The sequence below is a fragment of the Semicossyphus pulcher genome, unplaced genomic scaffold, assembly GCF_022749685.1.
Source record: "Semicossyphus pulcher isolate SPU_LCO1_2020_fin unplaced genomic scaffold, fSemPul1.0.p SCAF_9, whole genome shotgun sequence".
Lineage (NCBI taxonomy): Eukaryota > Metazoa > Chordata > Actinopteri > Labriformes > Labridae > Semicossyphus > Semicossyphus pulcher.
Window position 1 is genome coordinate 3,390,536 of NW_027211770.1, and position 20,899 is coordinate 3,411,434.

The following is a 20,899-nucleotide window of genomic DNA, read 5'->3' on the forward strand; positions in this document are numbered from 1 at the left end:
AAACTATAAAAGTCCTCAGATCTTTTCTTCTTTTTGTGATCAGAAATGATCTCAGCCCACACCTCACCGGACTGAAACTGCTGTGAGCCATTAGACTCAGGAAACACCGGCAGGAGGGAACATGAAGGTAAAGTCATGAACAACAAAACTGTTGCAATGCAGCTCCTTTGTCTTGTGTTGTGATGCTGAACCGAGACCTCTGAAGTAACTCTGTAATCTTCTGTTTTAATTTGTCTCTCATTTTCTCTCTTGTGTGTGTCTTTCACTTTGTTTCTTCCTGCCGTTTCTCCCCCTCTATGTCAGGCACACAGTTGGTTATTTCCATTCCTTTACTTAAATTTTGTGCTCGTAAACAGGACATATTGCATGAGAAGACCAAAGCTTTTCTTTTTCTTGCATTTGTGCAGTCCATGTGAAACTCATCCTCCAAATCAACCAATAGCAAAGCTTGTTAACATTGTGAACATTTGGGCTTTTTTTATATTCCTGCTGAAATAACTCTAAATGACAAACCAGAATTGTGACAGTTACACTTACTATAACTTCAGATTTTAGGCATATAAAGCATTTGAAGATACTCCAAGATATACAACATCACAAGAGGTGAAAATACCAGTATAGGCACTGTATTTAAAATGCTTCAGCACTCTGCTCATAAATGTAATTCAGTCAGAAAACTCACATTTGTGATAGTTTAAAATGTTTAATGCAGCAGCAGAACATAGCTTGTTTGTCGTCTCGGCTCTGACCTCATCACTCCTCTCAGATTGATGAGATAATGTCTGTTAAATCATTATTGATTGCCGAATGAGGTAATACAATGCTGACTGAGCCTATGGCCCACTGAGGAAAGCCTGTGTATTTGCATCACAAGCAGGGCCCAGTTAGTTTCCATCAGCCAGCAGTGGTTGGTCTGTCAGAGAGGGTAGGCGGAGCCAAGCAGCTGCTTTTCCTTTCTCTGCAAGTGTTGCGAGTAAACAGTAATCTACTATGGCTGAACAAACAAAGAAAAGATGGATGACTACAGATACAACTTCAAAAATAAGTGAGACTCGAAATTCGACACTCAGATGAAGGCAAACAGTCTAAAAAGGAAAGCGACTGTCGGCCAGGCAAATCAAGAGTTACAACCGTGCCAACCGTGGACGTCACACATGCAACACTGCCTGGATATGTGGAAGTGTGCTCCTGCAATTACTGTTTATCGCCATGGGTGCTGCCAAAGAGAACAAAACTGAGCTCTTCGAGGTTACAACTCTAAACCCCCCTAGCCGGAGCCTGCAGGTGGATGCTGGGGTGGTGGTGAGGCTGAAAGTATGAGCGCAGAACTGGTGCAGGGCAGCGGTGGCAATGACAGAGCAGAGGGCGAGGCCGGAGACATCTTGCAGCTTAAATAGACGCCAAACTGGGAGGAAGTGTTTGTCAGGTGATTGGTGAGAATGACATGTCAAGTGTGAAATCAGTGCAGCTCGAGTTGCCTGCCTGAACTGGCTCGCAGGTGTCGCTCCATCTCGTATAAAGAAATATACAGATTTCAGTATAATTATGATTTTGGATTGATATGTTTTGGGTTTTTATGTATCAAAATGTCATGCATACAATGCTTTTTAAATGTATGACATCATTTCAATACTTTCATCAGTATTATGGTTTATTGACTTACATAATCTTTTTTACAGAGCTTGAACAGATTCTAGCACAAAGGAGTCTTGTGTCAAGGAACATCCAAAACTGCAACTACCTCCCTTGTAGTATCATGGTACTTCCTGTTTCTCATACCTTCTCTTACATCCTTCACAGAATTCGCAGTTGGAAAACTGAAAATTTGTCAGGCAGGAAATACTGAGAATTCTCTTTATGAGTAATTTATGGGAATCTAAAGTCAAAGAATTGAATTGTATATAAATAGTGACTTTAAATGTAACCTCAGCCAAAGATCTTCTGCTTTCTCTTGGACACGTGTTATTGTCTCAAACGTTCATGGCGGGGTAACATCCTTTTCACATCAGAGCCCACAACACGTAATCTGCACCTCTGATTTTATGCTCATCTCACAAACTCCTTTGACGCTGATTCCCTGGAAGGTTGGCGATCCGCGGAGGTTTATATCACAGCCAGTGTTTGCTAAACGCTTCGGATCACTTCAGCAGCTTTTTATCTTTCCACACTTGAAACTTTTCTCTCACATTAATATGTCGACACTTTAACATGCTCATATCAGCATGCCACTTCAAAGCTCGACTGATAGGCACTTCTTCTCAAAATCACTCTTGACAAATTTGGTCTCTATGGTTCTGAGCAGTGTGTGTGATACAGTCATAACTTTGATTTTGTCCCATATTATGTCCCTGCAGAGGCTTTTTGGAAACGCTTGTGGTGTAAGAAACCAAACTTATGTGATAAAAGGTTAACAAGACTCAGGCTTTCGGTCACGAAATATCTAACAAACGATCAAAGAATAAAACCTTCCGTATGTGTGGTTCAAAATTTGAGAGGGATTGGGAGATTTTGTCTGCATGAAATAATCCCTGTAGCAGCTGCCAAAAAAAACCCTCAAGTGTTGTTTATCACTTTGTATTGATAACAATGAGTAACTATGAACAGGTGAATCCCTTATTGTAGGCAAAAGGTCTTCATGGGTCTCACTGGACTCTGACTGCAGGCCCGACCAGGGACCCCAATGGCTCCATGTCTTTTATGAACATGAACATGTCCAGTTCAGGTCCAATTTTATTACCACGGTCACTTCCATATACTATTTCTTTGATTTTTACCTACTTGTTGAGCGTCAGAAGAGGGGTCTGTCTGATGTTTATATTACTTTATTTTCTGTATTCTGTCCCTTTAAATACAAATACATAGAGTGACCACATACTGGCTATCCTAAGGGCCTAAATTCACTAAAGGATTGTGCAGCTTTTGCGCCCACTAAACCTGCAAATGACACAAAAAGACTCCTTTCCATCCCCTATGGGACATACGGCTTAAATGAGGTCTCTCCATTGCACTCAGTCCTTGGCAGCATGTTGGGCCTCTACCCATGACAGGTTCATTTTACCCAGCTCCTGTGTCACAGTTCTGCGCCAGGTGGATTTGGGCCTTACAGGTTTTCTAACTCTTGGGATCCGGTCCTGCTCCATACTCAGCCCCAAACAACGCTGCAGAGCAGACAGCATCTCTGTGCTCCCGTGCCATTTGCAGCGCCGCGCAGTTAGAGTGAAATTATTAGTGTCTGCAGAGAGCTGGTGGTAACTGCAGCGCAGTGTTATAAGGTCTGTCACGCTCTGAGTTTCCACTGATCATGAGGACAACTTGTTTGTTACCAAAAAACAAAAATGTCTGTAAATACAATCTGAAAATATTATTTTGTCATTATTATTGAAAACAAGAGATCAATCGGCTCAACCCCGTCACATGGGAACACTTTGTCCACATGTATGGAGACACGTGGACGGGGAGTATTACATGGACGAGCTGCTGTTGCGCACTCGTTTAAAAAGTGAAGCTGCGTTACAGACAGTAAAACTCGTAAAAAACCTGTCGAGTCTGGACTTTATGATAAACTGTTAAAGAGCTGACCCCCCCCTCCCTGCTCGTCATCGATCTGTGGATGAAGTTTGAGCTCTGTCAGTGTGGAGCTCAGTTAGTGCCTGAGAGCAGACAGTGGAGCTGCAGACAGCTTCTCTCCACAATCAGACACAAAATAATCTGATCGGATCTGCAGAACTTTATGCCGTGTTTGTGCTTGAATATCAATATCGTACAATTTGCTTTGTGAATCGGACCTTGAGACGGGGCCGAGAGTGGGGGTAAATGATGCCAATTTTTTGGTGCTATCAGCGGCCACATTTCATTCTTAGTGTTGCTCTTTACAGAACATGTTTCCCGCATTGTGATGTGCTGATGCTCGATAGCTAAAGATTTTCAAATCAGGATTGTTCCGATTCAGATCAAACTTTTGGAACAACTAGGCCCTGGGAACCACAAATGTCTGTGCAAAGATTCATATCAATCCATTCAGTGTTTGAGGTATTTCAGTCCGGACCAAAGTGCTGCTGATCCACTGACATTGCCACCTCTTGAGCCTCACTCCTCAGGTGAAAGTCCTAAAACGCTGTCGACTCAATAACACCAGTACAAGCAACATATCGTTTGTGTTAAATATGCTACATCTATTGGACGGGACAACAATGTAATGAGGCTTGTGTATAACTGATAGGTAATAATGATGTAAAGACGCATCATGGAAAAGCACAGATATGATTGTGTTTTGCTTTACATGTCTTTGATGGAGTTTCAGTATTTGTTCTGCATACGTATCAAAGCTTTCAAAATAAGAGTCTGCAGTGAAACGAGAGTAAAGGAGGCTGCAGGGCAGAGTCTCTCATATTCCCAGCTGCCAATGATAAACCCCAGTGAACTGATTATAGATGATTATCAGTTTGGCAGCGTGGCTGGATTTCTTTTTCTCCTGTTAAGCGCTGAATAATCAATAGAAAGTGGCCTGATTTCTCCTACAGTAATGAGTGAGAGTCCTGAGCACGCCGGGGATGAATTACCATCGCGCCCTCACAGAGTAGCTTGTCGATAGCGCAAATGTGCTATCTGCAACATGTTCAATTACACTCTCAAATCAGAGAGGAACTTAATCAAGAGTTCCCATTCATTATGCCTGAGGTCAGCGACTGTCTCTCCTCAGTGAGGAGCGACAGATTTTACTCTTCCCAAAAATCTGCAGTTTAGCCGCTGAGCAGCTGACGCAGAGAATGAGAACCTGGCCTGATCCCAACAGCTGGCACCGCAGGTGGAGCTGGCATTGTTTGATTATCGTTCTCCGTACGGTTTGACCGATACAGAGACCTCATCTCCTGTCGAAGCAGCGGCCTCTGTAAACAGAACTTTTGGAGTAAATCAGAGAGTAGTGAACATTTTATATCCCTCTTTTATCCGAAGTATCTCAGCCGTGAGTTACAAAACACGGAAATCTCTCGCATAGCTTACACGTCCTCGAAAAAGCATCTAAGATAATCAGTGACCATAAATATCTCATATGACTTCTTAAAGCCTCCAGGAATCTGTTTAAGATTAACTTATGTTTATTCCATTGTTCACTGCAGTTGTTCCCTTGTGAACGATTCATACTTATTTTTGCCCTTATGTGTCAGTTGCAGATTGGCCACTGCTAATAACCATCATGTATTAAAATGATGTTTCATTATCATAATTGTATTTTTGTATTGTTTAAATTTGAGTCAACAAATGTGTCCGTTATTTTCGTTGAAAGCCTCAAACTTCATTACTGGGGACAAAAACAGTCCGTCTGTGCAGATCACCGAGCTGCAGAGAAAGTAACAAGAACTAGAAATGATTAATTTAGTGGTCTAAACACTTGAATGAAATAAGTTTGCTTGAAAAACAAATGACTTCCGACTCGTGTTAGCTGAAACAACAGATGAAAAATAAATTCACTCTGAATCTTAAATGTTATAAAGTATCGTTTAAATCTTACTAGGGCTGCAACAGCTGATCGATTCAATCGATTAAAGTCGATAATTACGATAGTTGGTAACGAATTTCATCATCAGTTTGTTGGGTCTTTGTTACCGTGCACGGCATGAGCTGTAAAAATGTCACTGGGGGCAGCCAGCCAATGTCGCGGCTTGTGTAGCTCACATGATGAATTTTCAGGAAGTTAAAATGTCTCCGGTCTCCTTTGGGAAAAACATTAATTATTTTTCAATGAGGAGTATCATGATGTGTCAGCCTCCGGTAGAGGAGTGTCCGTTTACATGGACAAACGCACGATTACCGTTTCTAACGTTCATTTAAAACAAACGTAACCGACTGAAACTCCAATTATTTTCTCTCCTCTCCGTTTTGTGATGGGCCCACAGCCGGGCCGCTTATAAAGCAGCGTAGGACAGTATACCGTGCTAGTAAAGCTGTTAATAAGCTAACGCCAGTGAAAAAGCTAGAAAATCGTGTGTTTGTCCGTCAGAACGGACACTAAGCTATCGCTCATTAGCTGAAATTTGGTCGGACAGACTCTGGAGTGTTACATAATATTATGGAGTTTTTGAATATTTCATGCCATTAGTCAGAGACAGACTAAAGTGAATCTTTTATTTATTCACAACAGAAACTTGAGCAGTGTCTGATTAAATATATTTTGGTTAGTTTCATTTCCCTGTTATACTCAGTTCATGGCTGCATCCCCAACGTCCTGTTTTATTGCAGTGGCCTCATCTGTACGTTCCTTTGTCATATGACATTATTAAGTGAATCAACGAGATATTAGTTGACTCACATAATTGATATATTAACATTGCATTGTACAACAAAACAAGATATCCTGTTTTTTGTGTTTTGAATATAAAGCTAATACTAAAGTTGAGTTTTTTTTCTTTTTATCCGATTAATAGTTAATAATTAATTATTAATAATAATAATTTCTAAATAGTTGTTAGTTGCAGCCCTAAATTTTATCTGTTTACCTCATTGTCTTGTCTCAAAATACAACTTGCTGCTGCAGACGTCTGCAAACCAACTTTCTACCTCCCACTTATATTTGATCATAGAGGAGTATTTAGATCTGAAGCTAGAACAATGTTTAGCCTTGTGTTTGGAGGGTGACACTCAGACTCCCCTGAGGGCTATTTCACAAAACCTAAATAACAGATTAAGCCGGGATTTTCCATCTATCCTGGCTGAGTATAGTCGTGACTCAGTTTCACGAAAGCGGTGGCACATAAGTTACCATGGAGATTTATTCTGTGCAGCAAGCCTGCTCCAGGTCAGCAGTCACTCCGTGTGCTTTTGTAGCCTATGTATTTTGCCTTATTTTTTATTATCCTGCATTAAAATACTCAACACTGCCATTCAGTTAAGTACCCTACTGTTATTATTTTTAACATTGTGACATTGTAGTCTTTATAATTATTCTTGTCATAGTCATTGTTACTTGTTAATTTTGTTGTTAGAAGTTTGATGAATATTATTATAGTAGTTGTTGATCAGAAATGGCTGATAGTTTCCTGAGTAACATTAACTGCTCATTTTTAAGGCAAATGACAAGTAATACCTTTTTATAACTATGACGGTTTTAATTAAGAGCAGTGGTTGGTGAATGAATCAGCTATTTTTATACTTACGCATTCAGTAGTTGGTTTAATGCAGTTGCAGTTACAATAGTGTGCCACTAGGCAGCACTAGCTATGGGACAGCCTCGTACGCATGTTATGTGAATAAAGCAGCATTTGAAGAGACCCTGACTGCTGTAGTCAATCCGTGTTAAAAAAAACACGACACAGTCGGTCCGCAATAGTCTGCCGTGTGTTCGCTCGTTGTTTTATTATAGCTGTGGTGTCTCCTTTTTAAAAACATACATATGTTTCATGTCTTCATAAACTTCCATTAGTAGCTCTAGCTCAATGTGAAGTATGCTGCACGCGTCTTCTCCATTTCACCATCAGTGAATCTGTGGTTGGCCCCGTGGTCTATTGAAGAAAACCGGGAACGCGCATTTTGGGAATTACTCGCACCTGGGTGGATCTAGTTGCACCTGTTCGGCCTGGCTTGGCCTACGTGAAAAAGATTACACCAGGATGCACTTACTAGGCTCGGTCAATCCTCGCTTTTTCTCTTATCCTAATTTCTGAATTCTGCTTTTGTGAAACAGCCCCCTGGTCGCAAAAAATATGACACAAATGTTGTCTGGAGTGTTAATAAAAACAGGTTGTGTTCACGTTGTGTTGCACTGTCATTAAGTGGCCAACAAAAAAAGCCAAGTCATGCAGATTTATTGTGCAAAATATTTTACATATCAAATTTATGTAAGTAGCTTTAAATATGTGTAAGTATAGTTGAGTATCAGACAAAACAGTTATTTGAGTGACAGGCAGGTGTTCAGGTTTTTGCAAGTTCCACCAAAGGCACCAAATAGTGGTTTTAGATTTAGCTCGAACTCTGTTACAAAGCTGCAACACTCTCTTACTCCCCTAATCAGATACAGCAGCTTGGTCTGTGGCCCCAAGATACAAAATATGATGACTGGAACCCCTCTAGTGTAAGTTTGGCACATGCAGGGCTCTGACAAGATAGCAATAACAAATATGCAACATCTGGTGTGACTAGACTGAGCGCGATGCACTCAGTCTTTGAGTTTTCTAAAAAAATATGCATTTTAGGATTTTTGAACGTACAATAAAAACGTGTTTAACATTGTGAATGGGTGCAGTTTGGTTTAAGCACCAAAACTTATGTTAGGTTAAGAAACAAGAAGATCATGACTCTGGTTTTAATAGGTAAATAGATTACAGAACCAATGTGTTCGTTACCGAGCTTTAAAAGAAATCAACTTCTTAAAGTAGTTAAACCTGTGTCTCCAGAATGAAAGTCCTGTTTGTTCGACTGATCCATCGCCCCCGACTGCCACCCAAGGATACTTTGTGCTCTTCATACGTCACCTGACTTCAAGACAACATCACACCAAGAACTAGAGGGGTACCTACAGCGGCGCATGTCTAAGCCTTAGTCTCCTGACCAGGCCGACATGTTGGGAGTGAAAATGAGTTGTATAATTCAGCTGTGAAGCTGCAACACATTCTCTATCCCAACTTGTCAAATCGGCAGACTTTACATAAGATCCTAAGTTCTTACATCAGTGAGGCTAAACGTGTCCAGTGACTTCATCATGGGTTATTTAACATATACAACAGGGCTATTTTTAGCACACGACTGAATCAAGCTGGGATAACCTGTAGAGAGTGAGCAAACCACAGGAACTCAAAAGATTCACCTTGAATTAGAGGAAGTCAAGGTCTTACATGCTCCCAAAACACATCCACACACACACACACACAATGTACAGCATCATCCCAGACACATCCGTTTAGGGGTGTTTTGCTGTGTTTGCAGTGCTACATGTCTCAGGCCAACATTAAACGATGACCATGAAAAGCTTTGTTCAGGTCTGGCTGCTCACCACTCGGCGCAGATGCTGCTCGGTTGCTGTTTGTGCCTGAATTTAGTTTTTCTTTGATGAAAGCGTCCCTGTAATTTTTTACCTTACTGCTCTGCTCAGTCGGAGACCGAACATTAGCAGACAGTTTGAGGAAAGATTTGCAAACAGATCTTGATCTGAAGGAAAAAAAACAAAAAAAACCTTCAATTACCGTACAATCCGGAATATAAATCAGTTTGGGGGGTATGCCAGAGGGACAAAAGGTTTTCTATAGCTATTTAATAATAAAAACATGTATGGTTATATATTTTATTTCAACACTTTCAATTTATTTTCATTTGAAACACAAATTATAGTTTTCCCCATGTCGAGTTTGCAGTCCTGCTAACTACTAGTGCTGTAGCTGAGCTCAGCCCATGGTAACATTGAGTGGCTGAATCCCAATCACAAACTCACAGACTTTCAGGCGCGTTCCCTGTAACTGTGTGAGTGGTTAGTTCTGTCCTCTCGAGTGCATGAGGGCTCTAATGCAGACTTTTCAACGCCAAGTTGCAAACTTTCCGTGAGTCGGCATGTCTGCAGACTTTCATAGCCAATTTGGTGACATATTCAACCCACTAAATGTAAACAAATGTTTGTATATTTTTTTATTATTCAATAAAGTTTGAACAAAAAATACCTAGATGTAAACAAAGCAAGCACAGATATAACGGGAACTTCAAACACGTTTATCTGTGAATAACATGAAGTTAATCAGGTTTGTGATTTATTAATGGTATTAGAGAGGTTTTTCAGTTTCATATTCACAGTGGATGAAAGTTAATGCTTTCTGACTTTTGATAGTTTGTGATGGTTGGCGATCATGACTGCGCATGTCAGTGACAAAGTGACAAAGCTTTAGATTATAGCGCCATCGTCTGGGTAAAATACTGTAACACAATAAAATGCTATACTGGTATATTGGTTACAATCATAGACTGTATAAAAAGATTGACGACATGACAGCTCCCTAAAAGTGAAGCCAAAACATCTCTATCGCCCCCCTGCTGACTGGCTGCATTGTAGGTCATAAAGCCCGCCTCCTCCATGTTAACAGATGGGACATGAGTCAAACTATAAAATCTAAATACACGTCAGATACATTTTTCTCAAACATGGTTTCTGTCATTATAGTTAGTTCTTATCATGCTGATTTACATCCATTGGTTCATTTTTCTGACAAGTTTATTTTTAATTAGTTATTTGATGCTATAAAAATTATGTTTACAATTATGGCTCCTGAAGCCGATCTGTTCCGGATTAGCAGAGTGGAGGACGAACAGCGAGAGGAAACGTAACTAAATAATCACTGCAGTCATTGAAGTTTCCATACCTGTGAATGTTAACCTCAGACCAACACAAGAAGCTGTTCTGCTGTTAAACACGCTGGCGAGCGGGATCCTTGCTGTTTTTTCGGTAAGTTAAGTGTGCGCTTTGGTTAGCAGAAGTGGCTACGGCCGCATCACCCGCCGATCTCTACTGCGCAGACTCTGGCTCTAAATGACGTCACCATCACAAGATGGCAGAGCCTATCACGGGGGCTATTTTGGCATCACTTTCCTACAATGGGAGCAGATGGAGACGCGTTGTCCATCTAAGTGCATCTAATACACCGAATTTTACGGTACGTGATTCCAACTGAATAAAATGTAAGTTTGTGCTTCCCCATCACAGTTTTCCCCGTCTATACATTTTTGTAAACAGGAAATGAAAGTGTTTCAGTCACAGCACATCTGCTTTCTGTTCAAACCTGATGGATCATTCTAATTATCAAGCTGCTGTCAGGCCAGTGATTATTTTATGACCCGTCATTGTGACAAAGTGGGTGAGACCTTTTTCCTTTCTCACCACTTGTCCCTTATGTTCATTTACATATATCACATTACTGTGGACATTAATTTCTGTAGTTATAATTTACCTTTGCTTTTGTAACTTTGCAGCACTTACTATCCCGGGTTTGTTTGTGTAAGCATTATGTTACAGGTCAAAGCACTTGAGTAAGTTAAAGCAAACACACAGTAATGGGTTAATATCTGTCACTTTTATTAGGTTGCAGCTTTACATATTAAATTGATTGTTTCCTTGTACATACTTACCTTTGTTTGTTTCTTTGTTCAGGTCACCATGCGGTTCTGCTAGTAGAAAGGGGGCCGGCCCAGCATTTCCTCGGTTTTATGGAGTAGATGATGTCATCAGTGACATCAGTGGGCCGTGCCAAGTGTAGGGGTTTTATTTCTTGAAATGTGTTTTATTTGTGTGCAATTTATGCATTTTGAGTCATGTTAAAGACATTACTTTCCTGATTCATTTACATTTAGTTGAGTAAATGAGTTGGTGTTAAATTAAGGATGAGTTTTCATTTCTAGGTTTAATTGTTTGAAGTAAGAGGACCCCATATTGTTTGGTATAGTTTCGTGCCCTGGGGGGACAGAGGTAAAGCCGTGCAGCCGTGTACACGTGCTTTTGCTTGAGTTGATTATGAGTAAATATAAGTTTTTCTTTGCATTTGTTTTTTTGAGGTTTGAGTCACACGTGTAATTGCGTGGCACTCTAAATAAATATGCAGCTCTGGGAAACAACATGTCTGAGTTTGCCTGCCTACCACCTTCCTTTACACTTGAGCTAAACTACTTTACAGTCATCCTGACTGTAGGAGCAAGTTAAAGCATTTAAGTTTAAAAGTAACATCATCTGCCGAGTGCAGAGTTTGATCCAAAATACAAACTTTAAAAAAAATACAGCTGCATGACAGACGGATGTAGCTTTTTTATGCAATATATTCAGCTGCTCAGTCAGTTGAATTATTTTACTAACACTTCATACGTTGCCAAATTTGAGCTCATTATTTTATTTTATTTAGTTTAGTTTGTAATTTTCAGAAGGTAGGAAGTTTAAACTGATTTCTCTCCCAGATTTCATGTTCCCACACGTTTGTCTTTCTGAAGTAACTGAACACTCAGTTCTCTGGTAAGGACAGCTCAGGATTAATCATGCTGACAGTAATGAGTAATTTGAAATTTGATTTAAATTGCTGATTTTGTTGCCGATCAGGACAATTTTATGATCTTATTTTCACTAGTAAATTTGTATTATTGATTTGTTTCATCATTCAACATTTATATAAATATTAAAATATTGCATAATTATCTGCCTTCAATAAATATATTAATGAATACGACATAAGTATAAGTAATCAACCCTGGGCTAATATCAAAAAACATTTTACACCCTCAGGAGTGGTCCTTGAACACTCCCATAATTTGAAAGTGATTTAGAAGTTGCATAGAGCATACATTGATGATTGGTAACGCATCCATGCAAAATTATTTAATAAAGTTAATCTATAGCAAACACTTAAACCAGGGCCCTACAGAGAGGGACGATCCATCTCTCTGTGGGAGATTCAAAGCCACCAGACTATTGACAAAAACTGGAATTTTACATTGCAGAACACCTGCAGAGTTCCTGGTCCACTGCTCTCTAACTGAGTTAGTTTGTCTATATTGTTGTGTGACTTTTGTCATGCCTGTGTAGTTAAGTTCTTGTCAGTATCAGTTTTTGTCCTTTTGTCCTTGTCCTCTTCTGATTACCTGCCCCTGCTTTTATGTTTCACCTGCGTCTTGTTGGCGTCTGTGTCTCTCCGTATTTAAACCCCTCGTGTCTGTTCCCCTCTGCCAGATTGTCGAGCTTTCTTGTGAGATATTCCAGAATTCCTTCCTCTTGTTTCCAGTGTTTTGTGTATGACCTATTTTGCCTTTTTGACCAGCCTTTTGCCTGCTGTTTTTGATCCAGTTGCCTATTACTATTTTTGATTACCTGTGTTTTTGACCTCGGACCGAATAAAGACCCTGAACTTGCCTTACATCTCATCTGCTCTGTGAGTCTACCAGTTGACTTAGCCTGACAACTTTGATGTTTTAAGTGCAGTAGATCAGCAGCTCCTGTGTTCTGCATAGTAAATTCACTGTTTTTGTCAGTGGAGTCTGGTGTGTTTGGAAAGAGCGATCTGTTCGTCACATCTGTTTCTGGTTTTAAAAAATCATCTTCCTCTGTAACAAAAAGCTCAATCTCTGTAGGGATCCTTCCTGTAATGTTGTCAGACACTTAGAAGAACAATCTGAGCCTGTCAACAACAAGAACTTTTAGTTAACTTACTTTGATCGGGAACATTTGTCCTGTAAAATTTTGTAGCAACAATGACAGCCTGTTTTGTGGTTGCAGACTGAAGACATACTGTTTCGTACTCATTAGTCATTTAGCCTAAAAAAAAAATAAGGCCCAGTTTAAAGATGTCTGATTGCCTCTTTAACCTTAACTGGTTAATACGTTTGTATACCTTAAAAGCTCTTTTATAATTTTAGAGAATTATAATGTCAGGTGGTTTCAAAGTTTTTGTTTTTATGCAAAAGATCCAAAGAGAGAGTAGATGTTTGGATTACTTATTTAGCAGCTTTAAAATCTAATTTAATTTTAGAAGCTTTCTAAAATACTGTATTTGTTAATTCCTTCATGTGAAACTCAAACTTAACTAATATCTTTCTTAATTGTGTCACAAAAAGCTGACATTATATCAACACAGAGAGCTTGAACTGCTACATGATTTCAAAAGAATGTTTCTCTGCGATGTGTATTTCTAGATAAATTACAATTTGTAATTTACATTTGCAGCATTTTTTTCTTCACAATCAAAAACAGTTTCTTACGACTAAACTGAGGTTTAAAAAGGACCCTAGTTTGAGCTGCAGAGGGCACAGTGATGCCAATGTCAGCAGGGTCACATCAGGCAGGACTTGAGATCAATGTTGTCTCAGTTGGTCCATTAATCCATGTGTGTTTGTCTCACATGTGGCCCACTTTGGCCACTTACTGCCCATCAGCAGAGCATGGACCTGGACGAGCAAGTGCTCATCACAGCTTTGTCATACCCAGTCCTCCCTCCCGCTTCGTCTAGGCTTAATGAGCAGGGCTATGTATGAGATCTCATCAGAGGGAGCTAACCATGTGGACACATCGTGAGTCAGGTCTGATGTCTCCTGCACAACACCAGGTGGGACTCCTCAAACTCTGATGAGAGATGATGGAGGGGAAGGATGTCAGGTATCTTACGTGCTCACAGGAAATTAAATCATGGTTTTTATATGCAGCAGTGCACACAACAACTTTCGCAGGTTTCTTTTTTCGAACACATTAGGATTTACTGCCCCTCTTTTACTAATATAAAGGTAATATCGCTGGGTTTTGGACTTTTGGTCAGACTAAATAAAACTCACCTTTGACTCTGCCATTTGGGATACAACATTTTGTTTTTTCTTTCTTTTTTTTATGTTTTCACGTCACACACCAAATGTTTTACTAATAAATAACAAAGAGGTAAAATATAAGAGGAGATGGTAAGTCACAGTCTTAGCTCCTTCTCTCCCTTTAAATGCATCTCATAAAGAATGTTGGCAGAGTCAATAATAATAAAGGATCAGTTGACAACCTCATCTCTTTCCATCAGTATAATGTTCTTAAAGTTTTTATCATTGAAGGGGCGACACCTGAAGAGTCATAGCACAATTAAGTCCCGCCTACATTTTACCAGAACAAACAGTAGAGGTTGAAGGTAAGATGTATCAGGCCTGCTCAGCTTAATGATGATGTTAGCTGGTTTGTTCATGTAGTTGTAAATTGTTTCTCCCTCCTGGTCAATCAGAGGGATCATTTCTCCAGGAGGAACAAGGTGAGGAGAAGAGACACGGAGGGAGGCCGACAATATTTAGATTGGACCTTTCCCTCTCTGGTTGACCTCCTCTGACACGCTGACACGCTGAAATCTAACGATCTTAGATAACTACAGGCATTTTGTTGATTATTAAGAGACTAAATACAACTCTTGCTTTGCGCCCATATTCTGCACTGTTTAACCAGATGGTAATGCTCTGCACTTTAAACCATGCAATATAGATCTGTTTAAAAAGGGCTGTGAGCGTCTACAGCAATGCTAGAGGTCTGCTATGAGCTAAATGCTAAAGACCAGTGTAGGGGCCATTTCTGACTTTCATGTGTAGCACTCGGTGGTCCAGTAGGTGGCACACTGGGTACTTCAGAATCCTATAGAAGTAGGAATGTTCCATCTGGGGACAGTTGTTGCTAGTCGGAGGAGGAGCACATATAGTTTTTGACCGTCACGCCAGGTGAGCGCTTACCTGGTGAACGCATCAATTATTAGCTTGTTTACATAGCCCCTCAGTGGCGTTAAGTTCTACAAGCTACAACCAGCTCCAGTCATGTTTGAAGACATATAAAATGGTCTGCGAAAAACACGGCTCAGTTTGCATGTCATGATATTCACAGCGTCACCCTGTCCATTAACAGGATTGGCTCCTTAGGTTTGTGACGTCTCAAACCTGCCAATCTGAAGATGTGTTGTTCAGCCTGTCCTTGGTACACTGCAGTCTAAAGCCACTGCAGCCATGGAGGTGACTGCTGATGTTGTCCCTGTTGTCTTGTAGCACATGAAGAACACCACATGGAGATGTTTACAAGGTTAAACACTGGATTTTCCCGGAAGGGGGTCTTTAATTATATCGATGCCTTCAGATCTAAAGAAGATACAACTGAATAGGTTTGATTTGTTCTAATAATTTATTAACTAAAATCTCGACCTCATGATTCATGCCCTTGTATTTACAATGTTACAATGTTACAATTTCATTTAGCAGACGCTTTTGTCCAAAGCGACGAACATCTGAGAGTTAATACAACACAACCAACGATCGAGACAGGAGGGAACCAAGTCAGTGAGAGCCAACAAACAGCTTCAAGTGCGATCGGACACTGGTGCTGACAGGCAGTGTATAGGGTGTTTTTTGTTGTCGTTTTTTTTAAATAATAATCATCATCAGCAACATCAAGAAGATCAGTGTAGTCATCATCATCATCATGAAAATCCTCGCCAGCAGAAACTACATCCTCGATGTCACCATCACCAACAGCATCAACATCATTAAGGTCAGAGGTCATAAAGAGCTGGGTCTTTAGCTTCTTCGTAAAGGTGAAAGGGACTCTGCGGACCGAGTGGAGTTTGGTAGCTCGTTCCACCACCGGGGGACGACTGAGGAGAAGAGTCTAGTTAGAGACTTAGGGCCCTGTTGTGATGGGAGTACCAGGCGCCTTTCATTGGCAGAGCATAGTGGGCGGGACGGAGTGTAGACCTGGATGAGGGCGTTCAGGTAGGCAGGAGACGTTTTTGTTGCTGTTTTGTAAGCAAGCAACAGGGTTTGAATTTGATACGAGCGGCGACTGGGAGCCAGTGGAGGGATATGAGCGGTGGAGGGATATGAGCAGTGGAGTGACATGTGGCGTTTTGGGTTGATTGAAGACCAGTCGCACTCCGGATCATCTGCAGAGGTTTGAATGTGCATGCAGGAAGGCCTGCCAGGAGGGAGTTGCAGTAATCAATGCATGATATCACGAGAGCCTGTACCAGCAGGTGTGTTGCATGCTCTGAAAGGTAGGGTCTGATCTTCCTGATGTTGTACAGAGCAAATCGACATGGCTGAGCAATCGAGGCCACATGAACCTTAAAGGTTAGCTGGTCAGTTGTGAAACCCAGGCCCGGGCAGACTTAGTGAGACTTAAAGAAAATTCCACTTAAACATGACCGAATTTACTACTTTCTTTTCTCTACTTTTCTAATTGTCACTATGGCCTGTTTTAAAACTTGACATAGTTTGCAGTTGACTTACAGAACAACAAAATCAGGAGACTTTTGAGATTTGAGAAATATCTTTAAAGATGCATTTGAATACTTCAAATAAGTGTGTTTGAAAATATAGATTTGAAAAAATAACAATTTACACATATGGATATTATTTTATTCTATGATAACTGACGGCTACTGTAAACTGTCGAGCATAAACAGTGAGCCTTTGCTCATTTTCTCTCTCAGTACTTATTGAAAACAACACATGCCGTGTCAATGTGTTGATATTAAAGCCCCGTTGTCTGTCATCCTGAAGGAGACACTCGGCTGTGCGGGAAGTGACACTCTGCCTCTCAGTTCAGGGTGGAGGGTTGAGAGCTTTTGCCGGGAGAGGGAGGAGAGAGATTAGCCTAAAAGACAGCTCTATTAGAGACTTAACCTGGGCTTTGATCATTTCCTGAGCTCCCCTTCAGATCAGCCTGAGCAACAGACGGCAAATCTGACAGGCTCCTGCTCTACCCCCCACCTCTCCCTCCACCACCACTCACATCCCTCATAATGTACCCAGACTTCACTGTGATCAAAGACCCCCCTTCCCGGTGACTGAGGCTCCATCTGTCTCTCCACAAAAGAGAAGACGAGGAGAGAAACCGACCGTCAGACTGAGTGAGAGGGAGTATTTTAGAGCTCATATTTGAGTACAGTGTGCTGGAGTCCAGAGACAAAAAGCATATGTGATGTTTGTTTTCGCTCTGACACATCCTGCCGTCCCTTTCACTGTGCATCTGAGCTGCAGCATAATGACTAGTGCCAGCTACTCCCCTCGAGTGTCAAACGTGATTGGTGTGAACATACATTCTGTATACACTGCTAAATGCACAGTACAAAGCAGACAGATAAGGGCATTTTCATTTGGCGCTGAGTGGCCAAATAGGGAACACTGGACAGAAAAAAATCACCCGAGGCCGTCGTCATAAAGGCCGACACTCACAGCAGTGGATTACACTAAATGTTCTGCTCAGCGATTTGAGCTTTTTCATTTCACTGAGGTTGTGATTGCCTGAAACACACTTAAGCATAAACACCCTCAGCCATTATTTCAGTGACAATCGTAAAAATTAACATGATTATAAAGTTTGACATGGTCACCAGCCACACTGATAAAAAAGGGGCAATTCTGCCTTCGAAATAACCTTTAAAACGTTCTCCTAGCTACAACAACAAGCCTACTTCATGTAATGTAAAACTAGAAAACAATGATCAAGTTAAGTCTACATTGAAAAAGAGATAGCAGACAGCATTAGTGTAGATGAGGAGTATTTTAATTCCTTTAGTTCTCACTTTCATATGGCGTCCTGCATAAGGCCTGCTTTGTATGAACAGAATTTAGAGACAGTCTGAAATGTGGTTCTCTTTCTATTTCTTTAGTTGTCTTTAAAATGTATTGAATATTTTATGTTACATCAATAGACCCCTTCTGAAATCTTTTCTGTGTTCACAGCACAAGCAAGGAAGGACACAAAAGATGTGCCAAAAACTGCAGTTCCTCAACTGGCCACTTGAGGCTGACTCTAAGAGCGAGTCATTCCCCATAAGGCCTCATATTAAAATGCCCTTTGTTTACACAAACATACAAACAACATTTTAATCTCAATAGCTCAAATTCCCACTCATGAGAAACTGTATGGGAGTTGATGTTTTTTATAACTCACCCTTTGAATTATATTAAGTCTTTAAGTTATGCATAATTACCAGCATGCTTTGGTCGACAGGTTGGAGATGTGTGGACCTTGTGTTATTAACACTGTGTTGGTGATGTTGGTGCCTTGTAGATATTTTTTCATACAAATATCTGACAAATAATATTTCACTCTCCTCTCTTTTTTTCCTTTTTTGGACAGTACAAATGTAGTATTATTTTATTTAGACGTTAGCAACAATTAGCAGGTATCTGTGTATATTCTCAATATACTCATTTGGTGTTTGTCATTTATGGATTAATGTGAGGCAGCTCGTGCATGGGAGGCAGGATTATTGGTTTTTCCTTTTCCTCAAAGACAAGATGGTGGGCAAAAAAAAGAGATGACATCATTTTAAGTTGCACTGTGTCGACCACTTGGCGGATTGAGCTATATATGTATAAAAATATCATTCCTATTAAAAAATAGGCTATTGAACTACCCACGGGCACAGTCTGTTTTGGTAACTTGGCATTTGCCAAACCCACGTTCCTTTCGTCCAAATATGGTCACTCCAGGCTACAAAAAAACAACACCCACTATTTCTACAATTTCAATGCGTGGTACCCCGAGTGTTTCTTTTCAGCCAATGATGTCATGAGATTTTTTTAATTGGAAAATACAGGAGCAAAAACAGATTTGAGCATAAATATTCTTGAGTTGTACAAATGGTTCTTTGTCCTGGCCACTACATGAAACATGTATTTATTTTCAACTCTATCTTTACGGAGTAATACTCTCTCCATCTGTCTATCTTCTTACACACACAGACACACACACACGCACACACACCTTGAGTTTGGCTGGGAGCAGGTTTTGCCTCAGGGGCTCGGTCTTGCTCCTACCCCATTACAAGGCTAATGAAAGCAGAGAGAGGATCAAATCCAATGAAGCTGATTTTGACACTGCTTAACCTATATAAAAACTGTGACCTCTGGGCAAGAGCACACACACACACACACACATATATGCATGGATGATTGTTACACTTACTGTGGGTGACATGGGGGAAATAGAGATCTTATATCCACGCATGAATGAACAAACAGAACCATCAGGTGTCTGTGCAGCACACATTCGTACACTTGCTTCCATGTAATGCTTGTACTTGTATTTTTTTTTTACTCTTGTACATGTACTGTTGATTGCTTGAATTATTCATTTCTTTATGAGTAATAAATGTTATGATGACTGCACACCTGACTCTGATTACCTGCTTACAAGTCGCAGAGTAAGAAAATTCATGCAAACTTTTATATCACCCATGTTGACATAGAGCTGGTAATAATAACACACGAGTACTGCTGCTGCTTTTACTACTGGGAGAGGTTCATTATAACAATAGATGCTTTTTATTCTTCAGCTGATCAGTGTCATATAACTCGCTGCCCTCCAATTTTAATTCTTAAATTATCTAGGTTAAATATTTCCTCTACGTTACCAACAGGAAACCTGTGTGCCACACAGAAAACAGATTTAATGATCTGTCCTCACAGACCTGCAAGCTGACAGTGCTGGGGGAGTGTTCACTCCCATAAACCCTGTGTCTTACAAAGATCATCAAAATGACTATTACAAGGCCTGTACATGTCGCCAAGATCTCCGTCTTGTTCTCTTTTGTGGCACGTTTGGTGATACGATGTTGTAAAGACTTCCAAACAGCATCCTCACAGACGGGTATGACTGTTCGTCCTCATCTGAACTTTCATTCTGTTTCTTTTACTTTGGATTGTTTTTGAAGTTTCACCAACTGTAGTCTTCAATCTTATCTTTGTTGATCTGAGGCCAACGGGAATGCCTTCTCTCTCTGAAACCTGTTACAGACTGGACTTTCATAAGCCCGAAAAAAGAGCCTGAGTCTAATCGTTCCTCTGACAACCTGAAATACAGTACGCTGAAAGGTTTTTGTGGAACTGTCACCCAATGAAGCTCAAAATAAAGGCTTAAAAAAAACGTATTTGGCACTGGTTTAGCTCAGTTGGTGGAGCAGGAACCCCGCGTACAGAGGCTACAGTCCTCGTTGCACTGATCACAGGTTTGACTTCTTTGCTGCATGTCACCCCCCCACTCTTTACTCCCTACATTCCCTGTCGATAAAGGGAAAAGCCAAACACATAACCATAAAACGTATTTGTTTAGTTTTGTGAAAAAGAAGGATATTTCCTAGTCAGTCACCTAAAAAGAGCAGCTGTAAAAAGCTGCATGCCGAATCATATACCAGTGTGATTGTTTTTGAATGCTACATGCAGGACATCTAACAATTTAATCAAATCATAAAGAAATCAACATGTGTCCTTACCTACTGGCTGGTAGCCCTGCCTCGTAGGACCTCCAAATGGATTGCGACTGCCGAAAGAGCCTCCGTCAATGGACCCGTACGACATTCTGCCAGACGGTTGGTGGCGTGTCAGCTTCAGGCGTCTGGGGAAGGAATAAAAAACAGAATCCAGCTAAAAAACACCGTTTTTTTTC

At 40.5% G+C, this 20,899-nt stretch overlaps 1 protein-coding gene across 1 annotated transcript in view; it reads right to left on the bottom strand.

The window, feature by feature from the left end:
• The window catches only part of tsnare1 (T-SNARE Domain Containing 1), a 181,972-nt gene that overhangs the window by 126,948 nt on the left and 34,125 nt on the right, over positions 1-20,899 (bottom strand). Inside the window, exon 2 of the mRNA XM_069656961.1 lies at positions 20,727-20,848. Coding sequence (XP_069513062.1) covers positions 20,727-20,811 — 85 coding nt within the window. The 5' untranslated portion in view covers positions 20,812-20,848. The remainder of the gene's footprint in view (positions 1-20,726; positions 20,849-20,899) is intronic.